This window comes from Ovis aries, chromosome 7 (assembly GCF_016772045.2).
Source record: "Ovis aries strain OAR_USU_Benz2616 breed Rambouillet chromosome 7, ARS-UI_Ramb_v3.0, whole genome shotgun sequence".
Lineage (NCBI taxonomy): Eukaryota > Metazoa > Chordata > Mammalia > Artiodactyla > Bovidae > Ovis > Ovis aries.
In genome coordinates, this window is record NC_056060.1 from 88340755 (window position 1) to 88359414 (window position 18660).

The 18660-nt window shown below is 41.1% G+C and overlaps 1 protein-coding gene across 15 annotated transcripts in view; it reads left to right on the forward strand.

The window, feature by feature from the left end:
- The window catches only part of NRXN3 (neurexin 3), a 1842793-nt gene that overhangs the window by 893325 nt on the left and 930808 nt on the right, over positions 1–18660 (forward strand). For all 15 annotated transcript variants that reach the window (XR_009601311.1, XR_006060480.1, XM_060418434.1 and 12 more), the window contains one exon: positions 937–1056. Coding sequence is in view for 13 of the 15 variants with exons in the window: in XM_060418434.1 (XP_060274417.1) it covers positions 937–1056 (120 nt within the window). In the remaining 2 variants the exon portion in view is untranslated. The remainder of the gene's footprint in view (positions 1–936; positions 1057–18660) is intronic.

The following is an 18660-nucleotide window of genomic DNA, read 5'->3' on the forward strand; positions in this document are numbered from 1 at the left end:
AAAGAGGTTTGCACCCCCAAATCCTAGAAATGTGTGCAAACACAGTTTTCTGCCACTCCCTCCACGCTGAGTTTCTAATTCAGTAGGTCAGAGCTAGGGTCCAATAATTTGCATTCCTCCAAACAGTCCATGGGGTTGCAAAGAGTCGGACACGACTGAGTAACTAAGCACAGCCCAACAACTTCCTATGTGAAGCTGATCTGATACTGTGCTTTAAGAACCTATGAGGTAGTTAGTCTCAGAGTTAATTTACCTAAATTGAACATCAGGATCTTTTCATGATCAAATATGTGACCTTGGGTAAACTCTTTTACTTCCGTGAGCTTAGTTTTTAAGTCTGTGGTATGGAGGTAATCACCATTTCTTACATTTGAGGGTCACTGACAAGCTTTGTGAGATAATGTAGACAAAGTGCTTATCATCCAGTGCTTATCACCCCCAAAACATCAATGTGTGTTGGCTGCTATATCCTCCTCCTTCTCCTCTTCATTCTAATCTAACATCTTCCTAGCGTCATGGGATAGACTATAAAGAACTTTCATGCCTTAATTCACAAGAACCATGGGAGTGCATCTCTCTGCTTTAGCATTCTCCATTTAGAAAGACCATGTTCCGAATGAGGTATCTTTCTAGTTGAATGGTAGAGATGAAGCTCTTTTGCAGAGTCTGCCAGAAAGAGAACAATGTGTTCAGCCCTCTCCCTTCTGTGTGTCACTGTTGATACTTTGTGGCTAAGTGTGTGTTTGTCGTCTTTTGTAAATATACAGTGACTTTTTTCTTGCATGATATAGAACTGATATTTTTGGCAGTGGTGTCTTTGAATGTTTTGGGGCTTGGGAAGAGTAAATTCAGGTGATGGCTTTGAATCTGATTAGTTTGAACACCTTTCTCTCTCTCCATTTTTTCTTCTTTCCTGCTCTTCTTCTGAATTACTAGGACCAAGTACCACCTGCCAGGAGGATTCATGCGCCAACCAGGGGGTCTGTATGCAGCAGTGGGAAGGCTTCACCTGCGACTGTTCCATGACCTCCTATTCTGGAAACCAGTGCAATGATCGTGAGTACAGCGTTTTCATATTGGGATATTTTCAAAGAGTTCAGAGGTTTGGAGAAATCTTAAGGAACATTAGGTAAAAGAATGACTCTTCTGAACAATTCATAAGCAGTCTGCTCATTCAGAAACTTGGAAAATAAAAAGCTAATTTTCTTGTGGAAGAGCAAAGAGACATTTCTTGTTCAACCATACCAGATGTTTATCCATACGTCCTCCCTATTTTTCTTTAGATTACCTTTGACAAAACAATTAAGACAATATTTTTGTTCTAAGGAGTTCAGTTTTCCATTAATTAAATCATCTGGGTAACAGTTTTGAGACTCTGTCACTAACATAACGTAGAGGATATTTAAGGAATACAGCTATTTTTTCAGAAAGTCTGAGTTTAGGGAATTTCTTATGCCTTCCAAATGATGAAGACATTAAGAGTTTATTATTTTTTTCCAACTAGAAATGTTTAACACATTCCAAAGGGTCTTTCAAATGTAGGCAGAGATTCCTTCTGGATAAATGTATTGATATCTATTTAGTTTATATGTACATAGTCATTCTGTTTATATATACATTTTTATTTTGCCAGTATGTTTATATGTATGTATCTGTGTATTTGCTTCATATTGGAAGACAGCCACTTGTTATTTTTGTTCACTAGTGAAGCTTCAGTTGCGCTGTTTTCATTCTAGAAGACTGATTTCATAAAGGCAATTCTAGCACTGGTGGTGGAAATATTCATACTTAAGTTCTGTGGGAATCTGTAACAGGTGTCTCTACTTTCTTCCAATGTGGCCACTGATGAGCAAACACTGGAAATTTCTGCATCCCTATTGCCAAGAAATTTGTTGAAAAGCCCTGACTTACTAGGCCCTGCTGACCTTCTGCTTTTCTAAAGGCAGCCTTGATGGTAGGAGTTTATTTTTATAATCTGAATGCATAGGTGCCATTAATTGGTTTTATAAAAAAGATGCATAATGTGATATGAACAAATACTAAAGTTATATTACAGTTTGTGCACTTGGGAGCAGGTCTGTAGTAATCTCTCGTCCTGGTTTCCAGATTTTTTTTAGTAGCCGTTTTTTGTGTGTGTATTCTGTCAGTCACTTAAGATACAGTAAGGAAAAATAAGCAGGGAATCTGAATATGTAGAGAGAAAATTCTTTGGAACTCGTTGATCTAGATGTAAGCGTTTGCCTCTATATTTATAATTCAAAGAACACACTCTTTCCAGAAAGTTTCGGCATTAGATGGCTCTCTCCAATTATTTGGTGTTATTGAAAGTTCTATTTCCATGTTCATGATTTGGAAATACTGTTCCACTCTGAGACAGGCAGCGATGGACCCATCCAGGGTCCCTGAGCAATTGTGTTGTATGCTCTTTTTCCTCCAATTTGTCTGCATGGGAGACTTTTTTCCTAAGTGGTAGCACAATGCTTCTTTATCCTCACAAGTTTATTCCATATCACGCATACATACATACATACCACTTCCGGTACAATGTGATCAGGAAGAGACTGCGCACAGGAAAGGCAGAAAGGTAAGTTCTCTAACGGCGGCGGTGAATAGACACAGTCTTCAGAAGGTATGTATGCATTTTTCTCTCACTGACACGTTCCTTTCTGCCACCCGCGCCAGGCATGGTTTGCTGCTAAAAATCAACCAGGATCCTTTCCAGTTTTCTATGATTGTTTCTGAGTTTGTCGAGAACAGATTGTACCTCAGTCTGGGATGAGGACTATTGCATTATCTGACCTGAGCAATTTGTCAGTGTGTCGTGAAGTACCAGAACCAGTCCTGGGAAAGGTCAGTGTTTCTTTTGTGGCAGTAGATCCTCATCCTCCAATAACGTTTTAAGACATCCAGGCTGAGGGTAATGTATTTTGAATTTTATCCTGTAAACAATGCAGTGGAATTTTTGATAGTAAAGGACTTCTGAGCCCAAATCCTTGAAAGAGTCTTCTTGCCTGTTCTCCTCTTGGAGAGTGGACTAGACACAGCACCTCAGTAGCTCAGAGAAAACTGGTCCACAGAACCAGGAGGGGAAGTGGGGCATTGTCATCGAAGGTCAGGTATCAAGTTGAGGAACTTAGCGTTCTCTGTATGGGGACATGCAGGCCTCTGGGCTCACTGAATCCATTCCTTCCATATGCAGCTCAGCTATCTGGGGTCATTCCTCTTTCCTTGTTCACCTTGCTTCTTGCATTCCTGTGGTTCCTCAGCAACCACTGTTGGGAGGTGGTAGCATCTGCTGGATCGTGGCTTTGGGAGCCCTCATTCACATTTGGAGGCCGGAAATCGCTGGTCACTGTGACATTGCTTGTTTGTTGGTATGGCAGGAGATAGTTTCATTACACAGGGGAGATGTTTGAATAAGTTTCCATGAGTGGTTTCTCAGGATAGCAGATAGAAATGAAAACATCTCAATTAGTTATTGCAAATCTAAGAATCGAAACTTGTTCAATAGGGAAATGACTAGGCTAAGATATTTTCCAAAGTAAGATGCTCAGTTCATCATATGTAGAAAAATTGATTATATCTGGGCACGACTTTCTTGTTTGCATTTTAGAGTCTCGCTCACTTCTTCTAGCATTGGGTCTATCACTTGTGACTTTTGTTATTTCTTGCCTGTTTGCTAAATTTGACATTTGCTTGACAGTTTCAAGGTACTGTCACAGAAATGGCCTCCATGAGTAGAATTTACATTTAAAAACTGTGTCTCATTTAGTATGAATAGACCAAGCCTGGATGGTTTTAACTTTATTCTGTCATTCTTTGTGAGAGCAATGTGGATTGATGGAGGCCATGGGGTAAATTTCTGGTTCATCCCTATAAAGATAGCTGTAAAACTGATACAAGTGGTTGTCAAAGAACGGCACGTGTTCTCTGAGGCTGGTCAGTTCAGTTTAGTTTGGTCACTGAGTCGTGTCTGACTCTTTGTGACCCCATGGACTGCAGCATGCCAGGCTTTCCTGTCCATCACCAGCTCCACAGAGTAGAAAACAGAAATTGTCTGATTGGAGACACAAGTGTAATTGGTTTATTAATTGTCTTACCTAGTTTTAAGGCATCCACCATTTCACATCATGGTAAAATCATAGTTTTGTTAGGTGATGTTTCAGGCTGTTTTGAAACGACAGCAGGCACACTCATCCCAGAAGCAATTTTGAGTTCCTGTAGAACCCAGTAAGATCTTTGGAAGTACACCCAAGGAACATGCTCCAAAGAAAGTCTTCAGGTCTGAAAAATTCAAAGCCAAGGAGGTAAGCAGCAGTTGTATCCAACTTGATGACATGTTGTAGGGGCTACATTTTAAAAACAACAAAAGATAAGAACCTTTTACAGGTCCTGGTAAGGAGATTCCTTTTGGATATTGGGTTCTTATTGGTATTTTTAAATCAGGGCTGAGAATCAGGGCAGTTCTAGTATCTTGCAGCCCTTGCACCATCAAGAGAATCCAGAACCTCTTTCCCGTGTGGAGTGGCAGTGCCGCTTCCACTGGCAACCAGTGGTTGGGTTCCTGTCTCCTTCACAGTGCCGCACGGTGTCACACAAAACCCAGACCACTCGAGCGTTCCCACACGTGTGCAAAAAAGTGATCATTGGGGAGGGCTTTTTGAAAACACCAACGTTGAACACCTCACATCTATCCTCACCACCATCGTTACTTTTAGGCCTGTTCATGACAACTCTTTAGAGTTGTCTGTGATTTTGGAATCTTGCTGTCGTGTCTGTGCCCTGGAGAAGTGAACACGGGGCCATCTGTGTCACGTGAGTCCCCATGTCAAGTTCTTCGATTTATAAATTGAGTGTTTATAATGGTTTTGTGGGGGTGAAGAGAAAGGAATGAACGTGGGTTCTCAGCCCACCTCCAGCCAGCTACGTGTATGATGTTGCTCGAGGTACACTGAGAGCTACTTGGAGAAATGGCGGGTTCACAGTGGCATGTGATAATAGATGTTCTTTGCTTGCAACAAATCAATAGCAAGCAGCTGTGGATCGTGCAGACAGTGGTGTGTGAAGCACCTTTTCAGACAGTTTTCTGCTGGAGTGGCTGTTGAGCAGCACTGTGGGCTATCGATTGGCCTTTTTATTTATTGTGTGGGTTTATTTATCTTTTAATGTAGGTGGGTGTATTGATTAAATCTGTTAAAAACACATTTCCCATTCAGGCTTCCGAAAAATAAATAATATACACATAATTTAGTGCACAAACAAGGGGACAGACATGTGTGTATGTTAATTCTGTCTCTTGAGTTCATATAGGTACCCTGGCATTGTGTTACAAGCCTATGTTGTACATATAGCAATAATTTCCATGGATATTATAATACAATATGTCCATGATTTTGGTAATGTGTTTGTTCCTTGCCTCTGTTTTCAGGCTTTGCCTGTCCAGCAAATAGGCCATGTTTGAGAAGTTCGCTATCAAGACCTCTATCTTCTGCTTAGAACACACTTTTTATCATTTATTCATTTATTCACTCACCAGACATTTCTAATTTGCAGATAGGATCATGAATAACATCCATCCTGTTCTTAAAGGCATAACAGTCTAGTGGGGTAAGATATGTATGAAAGTGCTTTAATAGAAATATGAATGGTAAATAGAAGTCATAAAGTGGAAGGGGATCAACCCTTCCTGGGGCTGAGACTCCATCTCGGAGAGCTACTGCCTTTAGAAAAGTTTTCATTGACAAATGAGTCTTGAAAGATACGCAAGTGCTTCCTAAGCAAATATGGTATGAACTAGGGTTGGATAGGTAAGGCAGCATTCCACCAAGCAGAGAGAAATAAAGTACAGTCACTGTTACTGTTCTGGCTATTTCCTCCCATGTTTTCTTCTCCCCCTAACCTTTTGCAAATACATGGGCCTCCTCTTGCGCAGGTATTCTACCTGTGAGTAAACCCGTGTGCCCACACCTGTCCCCATCAGAGCACGGGGGACTTTCAAAGCCCTGGCCTTTGGTTGGGAGAAGGCTGGAGCTGTGTGGGAAGGACACCCTCCTTGAGCTGGAGGAAGTTCTGGAAGGCTCCTGGGTCAGGGATGGGGCCTGGCTGGCCCTTCTTTAATGGACTCCAAGGGACCTGGAAGGAAGCCTTCCTTCCCTTTGGTGGTTAAGCCTTCAGAGTGTAGTTCTGAAGGGTGGGTGTCTGGGTGGGGTGAGCTCTCTGAGACAGGTTGGCTCCTTCCCTGTGTCTCCCTGCGGGACGGTGCAGAGCCCATAGCAGTCAGCATGTGCTGAGTCATGAGTCAGCATGTGCTGAGTAAAGAGTCGGCGTGTGCTGAGTGAATAAGAGAGTTACTGATTCTCCTTGGGGTCTTTGGTTGGCTGTCACTCCTGCCACAGATCTCAGGGCTCCCATTCTGAGACAGTCATTTTCTCCCAGAGAATCTCTCCTTCAATTCCTGTCTATTCTGGCACCAGGTCAGAAGACAGTATTCTGATATTGTGTGGATTCAGCTCCCTCTATTACCTCTATAGAAAATGCTGTTGTGATTGCCAGATTTCTTTCCGGTCTTTATTCTAAACCTTTGTGTAGCTAAACTTACACTCAGGTTAAAGTTTCTGCTCTCATTGCACAACATGCATTTTCAAAGTATAAAAACCATTAGATTTCCTAATTTCCTCCAGTAGAATGTGCATGATGGTGCCCAGGTCATTGGAAAAGAAGCCCCTGGTGTGTTGAATCTCTTGCTGAGTCCTGGGTATAAATAACACTAATAGGGTCCACATTGTATTTCACTGAACCATTGGTAGACCTTTATCTTGGAAATTTAATTATAATAAACCATATTTTTAAAAGGTTGATTTGTAATGTATATAACTTATTGCATTATAAAAAACTTCATAGCATAGTCATTAGGTTAATCAGCTTTAGAAACAAATTGCTTTAAATGCCAATTCTAACTCTAACACGATGAAATTGAATTAGTCACTTAGCTTCTTTTGTTATAGCACACGGAGTGTGATCAGTACTTAGTAAACAGCAGCAGTAATGGTTTTTAATATATCTAATAGTATTTGCTATTTGTCAATTCTTTGTTTCATTCCTGATGTTCTACTATGACCTTTAAAGATGTTATCCCTTTAGTCCTCCCAAGTGTGTTAGTTGCTCAGTCATGTCTGGCTCTTCATGACCCCGTGGACTCTAGCCTGCCAGGCTCCTCTGTCCATGGCATTTCCCAGGCACGAATCCTGGACTGGGTAGCCATAACCTTCTCCAGGGCATCTCCCACACTGCAGGCAGATTCTTTACTGTCTGAGCCACCAGGGAAGCCATAGTCACCCCAAATTCCTGAAGAAATACTATTCTTCTCTTGTCCTGATTTCTACAATGGGAAGACTGGGGTCACGCAGGAACTGGCTGAGTCAGTACTTGAACCCAGGTTTGTTTGACATGAAAAGTCACATTATCATTAGATTTGCTGCTACTTAGTCCCTACTAGAAATAAGCACGGAGAGCATCAGCACTAGTTGCTAGACTAGAGGACTTAAAATTTCAGCTGCGCAAGTCTTCTCAGACAACTGAATTATATACGAATATAGACTTGGAAAGGGCTTCCCTGGTGGCTCAGATGGTAAAGAATCCACCGGCAATGTGGGAGACCTGGGTTTCAGCCCCCTGGAGGAGGGCATGGCAACCCACTCCAGTACTCCTGCCTGGAGAATCCTCATGAACAGAGGAGCCTGGTGGGCTACAGTCCATAGGGGTCGCAAAGAGTTGGACACAACTGAGCAATAGAGCACAGCACAGCACATAGACTTGGAAAAGATAAGCTCTGTGTTCCTGGTTATTAATTCTATCCTGTTCGGAAATTTGAAACAGTTTAGTTGTTTCTAATACTCGGATGAGGCCATGTAGTTAGAAGATCTTTAGGTATTAAAGATTTAGACTTAGACTATCCCCCATAGCTTCTGATATTTATATTTTCATTCTCTGTTGACCATCTTCTGATTTCCATTTTCTTTTTACTTTATTACAGTTTTAGTTTATGTCCTATAGCAGAGTGGATGAGACAGTTGATGTGGAGTGGATGGCATCTATTGAAATCTGGACTGTGTTGCTTAATGGCTGTGTTACCTTGGTGCTACTTAATTAATTCCTTTGTGTCTCTAGAATGTAGATATTTTTGTGTTCTGCCTTATTAGAGTGTTGTAATGATAAGTTGAATCCATAATTGTGAAGCTCAGGACATGGCTTGTAATAGCCCCTACAGAACTATTAGCTACTCTTCAGTCTCATTTTCAGAAAGTTAAAAACATGACTCATACAAATGTAGTTTTCATAAAGTTAAAACGTAACTCATATCAATATAGAATGAATGTGTGCCCAAATTTATTTAGCTCCTCAATGAGGGAAGCAACAGTATGGTTAAAGTGGAAGCAACAAGATCACAAAAGATTATTTGAAGAACTGGATATTTATAGGCATTACAAAGAATATTAAAATACAAACTTAGGTTCAGTATAAAACTGGTGAATGTCTCACAGGGTAAAAGGCTCCTAACTTTTGATGTTATTTATTCTTCTGAACAGGATTTCCCTGTTGGCTCAGATGATAAAGAATGTGCCTGGAGATTCTGGACTGATCCTTGGGTCAGGAAGATCCCTGGAGAAGGAAACAGCAACACACCCCAATATCTTTGCCTAGGAAATCCCACGGACAGAGGAGCCTGGCCGGCTACAGTTCATGGGGCCACAAGAGTCAGACATAACTTTGTGGCTAAACCACGCCACCACCAGGTTCTGCTGAACAGTTGATCTCTGTTGAATAGAAATCTACAGGTTAATTATCATCTCATAGACTCTGGGCTTCAATTAATAGTAAAGATCTATTTCAAACAAGGATGTATTTTCCCATAAAACTAAATATTTCTTGTGTGGATATGTTAAACAAAATCCCTGTGGTGGTGGTTTAGTTGCTAAGTCATGTCCGACTCTTAGGACCCCATGGGCTATAGCCTACCAGATTCCTCTGTCCATGGGATTCTTCAAGCAAGAATACTAGGTGGATTGCCATTTCCTTCTCCAGGAGATCTTCCTGACCCAGGGATCAAACCTGGTTTTTCTTCATTGTAGGCGGTCTTGTGCATTGCAGGCAGATTCTTTACTGAAAGTCCTATGAGACATTAAAAAGACACATGTCTCTCTTAGTCTTTTTTCTAAGTTTTGGATAATTTTTCTTCTTATGCTCTGTTGAATTACAAATCCTATTTACCTTGAATATTGTTCTTATATCATTACTTTTACTTTTAACCAGTTACACTGTGTGCGAGTCCCCGTGCTGAATTTATGTCATTTTTGTCCTCTACACAGCACGAGAAAGTAGATATTCTTCTGATCCCTGTTTCACAGATGAGGAAGCTGAGACAGGTTTGGCAAGTTTAGGCAGGCAGAGACTGAGCCCAGAGCAGGCAGGAAGGCTGGGGGAAGCAGCCTGGCACCACGGTCAGCGAGATCCAGAGGGAAGTCAGATCCAAAAGAAGCGCTCACGAGTGAGCAGCACCAGAATGAGGCTCACATTTATTAATATTTCCTCTTTGCATCTGTGTTTTATTCCTGGGCCCACAGATATTCAGTGTCGTGGAAAGAAGGCCAGGGGATGCGGTGAAACCCAAAGTCATCTTAGAGTAAGGAGGATGGTACTGGCACTCTTGGGAATAGTTTTGTAGGTGCAGCTTGTGGCTAGCTTGTGGGACTCATGGGAATCACTCTTGCTTATAAACACCCCTGATATCAGGAAGTGACTATTTTGTACCTAAAATCTGCTAGACTGCTGGTGTTAATACACACACGGTGTCAGATTCAACAAGAGCCAGGACTGCCTACAGCTTTTGTTTTGCACAACCATCCGTAGAAACAAAGCTGGGTAACATTTGATTCTACAAATTCGAGTTGACACTTGGACCTATGGTTCAAGGAGAAATGGTCTCCAGAATTCAGGGATCTGTTGCTGGTCAGGAATTGTTATGAGTTGTAACAATCTTTGGCTTCACTAATTTCATTTCAGCCATCTTCAGCATGCTGTATTTGTAGGCCATTTTTATTGCTTATGTTTAATTATGATCCATTTATTTCTTATGTGCTGGGCTAGTTACTTATTGATGGCGATGGCAGTAATCCACTGAGAGCCTATTGGTCCAGAGAGGATAATTTTATATTATCTTGTAGTTATATTCAGATACGATTTTAATGTATTTTTCAATATAGACTTATAATATCCTGCATTTCCATTTATTAGCATTTACATGCAGAGGCAAAAGAAATGCAAATGGCTTTATCTTTTCTTGTAAAATAGAGCTAGTAAATATAATTTGGTTTCCTTCCCTTATTTTTTTCTGTAACTTTTTTTTTAGAGGGGACATTTTGGGGTATACAATTCACATTCAGTAAAATGCACAGATCTTAAGTGCATTATTATAAACATTTATAACCACATAACCAGCATTCCAGTTAAGATAAAGGATGGTTTCATCTTCCCAGAGGGATCCCTCATGCCTGTCAGTCATTCATTCTCCTCCTCTGCAAGGTCACTACAGCTTGGATTTTTATCAGCATCCTTGAGTTTTGTCTGTTTTTGGATATGTATAAACGGGATCGCCCAGTGTGGGATCGTCTACGCCTGCTTTCTCTAGCTCCATGAAATGTGTTTAAGGGGCACACATGTCCCTGTGCCTTCTGGCTGCCTGGCTCTCTCCTGACTCTCAGCTCCATCTCCTCACGTGAGGGAGTCTTCAGGAATGCACTTAGGGTTCTCGCCCTGCACCATGGTGCAAAACGTCCTCCTAAGGCCATAAAGAGAGCAGTCTGGCAGCTCACTTTGTTTGTCTTCCCCGTTTCAGGAATCACTGTCCTTTGCCTGATGTCCAGCATCTTCCATGGCTTCACATCCCTTGTCCTTGTCTTGGTTGTTTCAGATCAGTCGTTTCAGATCCAATTACTGTTGCCCTGTTGAGGTTGGAAGTGGATGTCTGCTTGTTTTCTCTTTATTTGACTTCGCCTCTGCACTTTGACACTGGGGGAAGGGGAGAGGGAAGGGTGTTGCGCTAACATACAGTGTGCTGTGACTTAAACCACAACCTCTAGGGATGATGTAAGGCTTTGCATTAGCTCTGGAACAGCCCTGGTAGCCTAGAATATTCTAGGACATTTATTTATTTGGTGTATGGGAATATCCTGCAACTCCAGTTACAGGCCCTCTGCGGTCAAACAGTCTTCCCTGGCAAAAGAAGCTGTGCCAATGTGCCCCCATTGAGCAGTTCTTCATCTGAGTTTCATTTACAGGGTCCCCATCGCTTTTTCCCTGCAGTCTCCCTGATAGCACTTGATTAAGCTCAGTGGGTACAGGAATTGATTTGGCTCTTGCAGCCAGCTGTTCTTATTTTCTTTACCTAGGATTGTCATTTGTTTTCTCACCTACCTTTGTCCTGTGGATCTTTGCCGCCTGATCCATGTCTCTTGGCCAAATGAAATTAAAAAGTGTTTTCAAACAAAAATTTTGGAGTCTTCAGGGAAGTGGAGTTATTTCTGTGCTGGGGACTGTTTTGACTATTGACGCTCCATGTTTTGGTCATTAGATGCTTTTGTGCGCTTATCTTCAATGCATATCTCCAAAAATATAAACAAGAGGGGTCATTGCATGGTTGATGCTTTTTAGTTTTAACAGTTTTTTTTTTTTCGATAAATAAGATTATACAAGCTCACTAATGAAAATCTGGAAAATGCATAAAAGTACAAGAAAAAACATGCATAATGTTACCAACTATATGACCTTGTTTCAGGCTATCCGTGGTATCTGGCACATACTAGATGTTCGGCAATATTTGCTGAGTGAACAACTGAACCCTGCCTATTTTCAGAGTCTGAGTTGTGCAAAGGTCCTAGCGTTCTTCTCATGAGATGAATAGCATTTCTACCAGGGCTAGGTGTTTTCTTGCCAGGAGGAATGCTTTTAGGCATGCAGGAATTATAATTAGCATCCCAATATGCAGTTTTCTTCTTTGGATGAAAAATGAAAATGTCAGGATGTGTTTATTTCTTTTCTCTCTTGCCCTTGTCCCTTTTCAGCAGAAAGCCTTGCAGTTTCTAAACAGTTACACTTAGTTGAATCTACCTAGAGGTAGAATAGTTTTGCAGTGGATTGTAGTTTGAAGGAAAGAGCCCTTATTGTATGTATAGGGAAGGAGCCTCCTGGGTCCCAGTTTTTTTTTTTTTTTTTTTTTTTTTTTTTTTTTTCGGTGGCATTTGCTTCTAGAGAGATGTGGTTTATTTCACATGATGAGATTTCTTGTAACACTCTAGTCCTCTAGAGGTCTAGTGAGACAGAACTCTTCTGCTTTAATATCATTCGTCAATTTCTGCCGAGTTTTAAGTGACCTAAACTAGTACATAATATATGATTGAAAAATGTTAATGTACTGTGTACTGAAAAATGCAAAACACAAAGGTTTCTTGATTTTTGTACACCATGGGTTTCAAGAGTTCTATATCTCTATGGGAGAATTCATCCAATCTTAGTAAACTCTTTGCAACCACTCTTAGGAGCATTGATGGATACCAACAGTATGTGGCTATGGGCATTATTTCCTAGTCAGTTCACTGGATGCTTTTTCTAATCAGTCCTCAACTACATGTAAAGCTGCAATTTTACCCAGATATCTTTAAATGAGTAAAACCAAATCTGTGTTTATATAAATACAAATAGGTACCTGTGCATATATACATATTATGAATAAACACACATTTCTTTTAGGTTTTTTTTTTTCCCCCAATGGTTCTGAAATATTTTTTTCCATCCAAATAACTTTGTTTCTGAGCCTTAGGGAGTCGCAGATCAGGAATCTGTCCGCTCTTCAGGATATTCGGCAGAAAGTCCTTTTTATCTGAACTGAATACTCAATATGTGGGGTATAATTTTATCTCTGAAAAATTATTTGGGGAGGGCAACTTCATCTGGGATTTATTCTCCTTGAGAGTCATCTTCCCAGCTCCTCTCCCTACCTGAAACTCCCAGGTGGCGCCCTCATGCTGGCGCTCAAGTGTATCATCCAGTTGAGACTCACATCAGTGACCTGGCATTAGGGTGCCTTTGGCAAGGGGCCTGCAATTCGACACACCTATCATCACACCTGCCTGCTGTCCCTGACTCCTGAAAAATCACGAGGACAGAACACATGGAAAAGAACGAATTAGAACAAGCAGGTTTAGCCACACACACCCTCAGTGTTATTAAAGGCGTTATTCCTGTCACCCCAACACATCACATGTCTTTCCAACACTGAACTTACTTTAATTTGCATTTGGATTCATTTAGCATCTTTTCCTATTATATAAAGTTTAATGAACAATAAACACAGCTCTAACCAGGTCTCACAGCTATTTCCCAGCATAGGGTAACATTTTGCATTTAGTCATATTTGGTTTCCTAGGTAATGTTGGACTGTGGCTGTATTTCCTAAAGCCGCCTTGCTCGTCATGTGGAATGATTTGGTGGCAGATTCTTCAGACACAGAGCAAGGCAGGGAGGAATGTTACACTGGAATTCTTCGGAAGCCGTAGTACTGGCTATCACCTGGGGAACACAGAGTGTGTTAAGGCCAGTTCTCTAGCTGCTTCCCATGGCAGGTTTTGAGCCCTGCCTTGCTAGCCTCCCTGCTTTTATTTCTGAAATCTACCCTGTGTACCAGTTCCAGATTTATCTTCCCAGAACACCACCTTTGTCTTATCACTCTTCTGCTCATGAAATTTTGATGACCCCTTCTTGTAGTTAAAAACGCCACACTTGGTTTTCAAGGTCTTCATTTATCTGCTTGTCAACACATGTCTCTTGATCCTGTCTCTTACATGTTCTTGGCTTACTGTGCCCTCCAATAAGGTCGGTGTCCTCCCTGTCAGAGCATATTCTATGGTCGTTATGCCCTTCCCACTCCTCTTCTTCCCTTCTGATAAACTTCCCTCCTCTTGACCTGGAGTTTCAAATCCTGTACAGTTTGTAGTACCAAGCCTGAGTCTCACCTCTTCCTTGCATTTTCTCTGGCCACGTTAGTCCATATTGGCCACTTCTTCCCAAATCCCACTGCATTTATGTTCAGAACTGAGAGACAGCAGTACTCAGCATATAAAGGAGATTAACGTGGTGACTTGAGAGAGAGTGGTGGGTTCAAATCCTGTTCTTTTCCTTCCTGACTGGGTGGCCTTTGGAAATGAATGTGACACAGCCTCACCATATGTACCTTGCAAAAGTCCCACTTTTGCTTACAGAGTTAGAAATAATAGATGTAGGGCAGAATATCAGACTTTTTAAAAAACAGTCTTTGAAAAGTTCAGGATTGCAGCTTAAATTAAAAACGAGAACCTTCCATTGAAGCAAAATGTCACCAGGGAATAAAACAAGTAAAATTTTGAGTAGATTAAGGACCACTTTTGTTGTGTGTTCATCCTCTTCTCCAGAGAACCAATTTGCCTTTGGTGGTGATTGTAGTTTCCTCTTGAGTAGATGGTGACTGTGTGTTGAGCAGATGTAGGTGGAAGGGTTACTGGGATAAAATTATCCAAATAGCAATGATGCTCTAATTTAAAATTTGAACATACTCCTGATTTGGGGTCTGTAAAATTCAACCAAAAACCTAAGGAAGTTTCAGAGGACCTACTCCCCTTCATGTAAGTATCCCAGCTTTTAAAGGCATTATTTGCACAGGCTTCCAAGAGCGTGCCGGAGGATTCTGTGACCTTCAGGAATCTCATGTCCTACTTTTGCTTCTTTCTTGGAATATGAAGAATTACTAGCCAGGGCAAATCTTTGTGTCTTGTCATTTAAAGGACTGAAGGAACCAAACCACAATCTTTGCAGCCTCTATCATTATCAGAATCTCAATACATAATCTTAACTTTGCAGAAATTAACTCATTTTTAAATCCCCTCACCTACAGTCATAAAGTATAACCTAATTTTAGCATTCATGATGGACTATTTATAGTAGACTGTCATTATCTCTCCTGAATTCAAACCTATTTGAGCCTGAGGCTCTAAGACAAGGCCAGGCCAAGTGTGATAGTGATCTGCTTTCACTCTGAACATGAGGTCCAGGTTGTCGAAGAACTATAGCTGATCTCTTATTCCGTCTTCACTCTGGACAGAAAAAAACCCAGAGAACTAGAGAGTCCTAGTTTACCATCTGCCTGGTGTAATGTGCTGATTACTGCCTGCTGTGGGAAGATGGCTGCATATTGATCTCCACTGGAGTTTAACTGAACGAGAAGCCATGTCTCAGGAACATTATTATATTTATCCAGTTACCCAGGGGTCCTTCATAATGGACTCAGCTGTGAACATTAGGAGATTAGACCAAAATCTTAATCATGGTGGTTTTGATCATGTTGCAGTGCGGTTGGCTCTTTGGAACCTACGAAGCTGGTAGTATTTGAGGAAAGGAAGTAGATAAGTGTGACTGCTTAGTGTCTGGGAGGAAGATGGGTGGAGAGGGAATCCAAAAGATAAATTTCAGTCATCTTAAGAACTGGCAGTAATGAGGATAATTATGTGGAGAATTTGCACTTCAGATTCTAGTTGTTCTTGAGAACACAATTCAGATTAATAAAACACACATGTTCAAAGGAAATCTGGTGCTCTGTGACAACCTAGAGGGGTGGGATGGGGTGGGAGGTGGGAGGGAGATTCAAGAGGGAAGGGACATGTATATACCCATGGCTGATTCATGCTGATATATGACAGAAACCTACACAGTAATGTAAAGTGATTATCTTCCAATTAAAAATATATAAATTTAAATTTAAAAAAGAAAAATAATTTGGTTAATTTGATGGAGATTTAAATTCTTTTCAAAGTGTACTCACATGGAAATGATTTTTCTCTTTATATTCAGTCATTAGAGGAAAAAGTGATTTATTTACTTCTCAGCCTTTGCATTATAGAAATGTGTTTATATAAGTAGTGTTTATTTCTAATGACAAATATGGGATGCCAAGTAAGTAGTAGACCACAGATGATTAAGTAATTGCCACCACCTGGGCACACCGCTGTTTCACATGTATTTTCCTAATGTGAACAAAGTCTCTTACTATCTCAACATCTGTGCCTTTTCTAAAATCTGGATATACTACGTTGCTGTAACATCCCTTGAAGTCTCCCTAGATGGAGACTATTTTCTTCAGTCCTTTTATTCCTGGAGTCGGGGCGCAGTTCACCATCATCATTCCATGATATCTGTTCCTTTGAGGTCCACGTGTCTTTAATGCCATTTTCTCCCATCCTCATCATAAACTTCTCCTGACCTTCGAGATGTGAAGAATGATCTGAACCAAGCTCCTTGCTCATAGCCTTCTTCTCCCTGCATCCTTTACATTAACCTGGGTGACTTCAATTTTCATGTTGTGATTTTCCTAATAACCTGACTTCCTCAAACGTCTGCCTACCTAGCAAAGATAATTTATCTTGCTGTTACCCCTTGCTCAGTTTTCACTTCTCTCCTGACTTGACCTTCTGCCCTCCATAGCGTCAAAGGTTTCTTTCTCTTGCCTTTGTACACCATCTGCAGTTCCTGGTCGCTGATTTAAGTGATATCCCCGACAATACTCTAGAGCCCTTGCCTTGTGAACTGGCTGCACCACCCAAATTTCAAGTAAATCCCTCTACTTGGTTTCTTGGCCGCTGCCTCATGAATTAGGGAAAGTCAGCCACTTGGCAGTGACTGCACTGCGAATCCACAGCCTCTTACTCTCAGTGTTGACTCCAGTGTGTTTCTCTTTGTGGCCACCCAAGCTTCGACCCTCAATTCTGACCACTCTGTCTTCTCTCCAATGATATCCTATTCTCTACTGTGCTAGTTAGCACTCACCTAGTAGGAGCTGTTTGTAAGTCTTTCTTCTTATTTCTTCATAAGCTTTGTTGTTTATGTTTAAACACCTCACATCTCTATCGCGTGGCGGTGAAGACTTTCACGGATTTTTTTCCAAACATTACTTTCCGTTTCAGATTTTCTAGGACTCACTTTCATAAACCTGAGCACCGGTGGGAAGACTCTTCTCCAAATGTGTCCAAGCTTTCTTTATCTATTTGACTCATCTACCCTACTTTGAGTTCATATGCGATATGGGCAAAGAATGTCTCAGAAAGAGCTCCCTTGCAGTGTTGGGGGGTGAGTTGAGAGAAGGTAGTAAGGCCTCTATAGATAAGATACCACATCCATTTATTTATCACTGAAATAATCAGACCTTCAAGTAGAGTGTGATATGCAGTGGGGATTTGATGAAAAATTTTTGGAAGAACTAGTGAAAACAAGAAAGCTATTTGTTGTTGTTCAGTTGCTAAGTCCTGTCCGACTCGTTGTGACCCCATGGACTGCAGCGTGTCAAGCTTCCCTGGCCTTCACCATCTCCCGGAGTTTACTAAGATTCTTGTCCGTTGAGCCAGTGATGCCATCCAACCATCTCATCCTCCTCTGCCCTCTTCTCCTCCTGCCTTCAATCTTTGCCAACATCAGGGTCTTTTCCAATGAAGTGGATCTTTGCATCAGGTGGCCAAAGTATTGGAGCTTCTTAGGATGTTCTTATAATAGCTGGGGTACATGGCAAAATGGCATGAGCTAGTGCTGGCAGTGAGAATTTTAGGGATAACTACAACTGAAAAATGGAATACGAGCTACATAGAGACAGAAACAACTAATTATAATATTCAAAGAACTAGTGAAATGGCAAGGATTTAAGAAATCGACTCCATTTGTAATCTTCAGTTTAAGTTCAGTTGCTCAGTCGTGTTTGACTCTTTGTGACTCCATGGACTGCAGCACAACAGGCTTCCCTGTCCATCACCAACTCCGGGAGCTTGCTCAAACTCATGTCCATTGAGTTGGTGATGCCATCCAACCATCTCAGCCTCTGTCTTCCCCTTCTCCTCTGCCTTCAATGTTTCCAAGCATCAGGTCTTTTCAATCGAGTCAGCTCTTTGCATCAGATGGCCAAAGTGTTGGAGTTTCAGCTTCAGCATCCGTCCTTCCAATGAATATTCAGGACTGATTTGTAATATTGCAAGGACTAATTTGCAGTCTTACAAACTTTAATTATTATTCCTTTTGACTTTAACTTTGTTTTTATATTTGCAGCTAAAGATGTTTCTTTTTTTAAAGAAGAATCCACTTCTTGTATTAGAACCTCTTTCTCTGTCACTCAAACCGTGAATAGTATTGTATTTCAGAGATACATTGGTTTAAAAACTGTTAGATCATATTTGTTGTATGATTTCTAATGCAGTGAACTGTTATGGCCTTGCTGATTAAATTATAGTCTTAGTACACTGGGCTGTGAATGGCTGGGAACAAGTTCATTCCAAGTTCATTTTTCCCCTGATGCAGGCAGAATTGCGGTCAGCTGAGTTCTATGCCTGCCCAGGCTCCAGGCTTCTTGCTAATAGAAATACCAAAGGCCTCTGACTCTTCCTCCCTCAGCATCTTCCCCAAGCTCCCTGTTGCTAAACTAAAATGCTTGAAGCTTTCAAAACTCATTTCCTGCCTCAGATTGAAATGCGTGCAGATTTTCCTGTTTAAAAGACACAGTCTGAACATTTAGAAGGTTGATATCCCATGCTACAGGAAAATCTT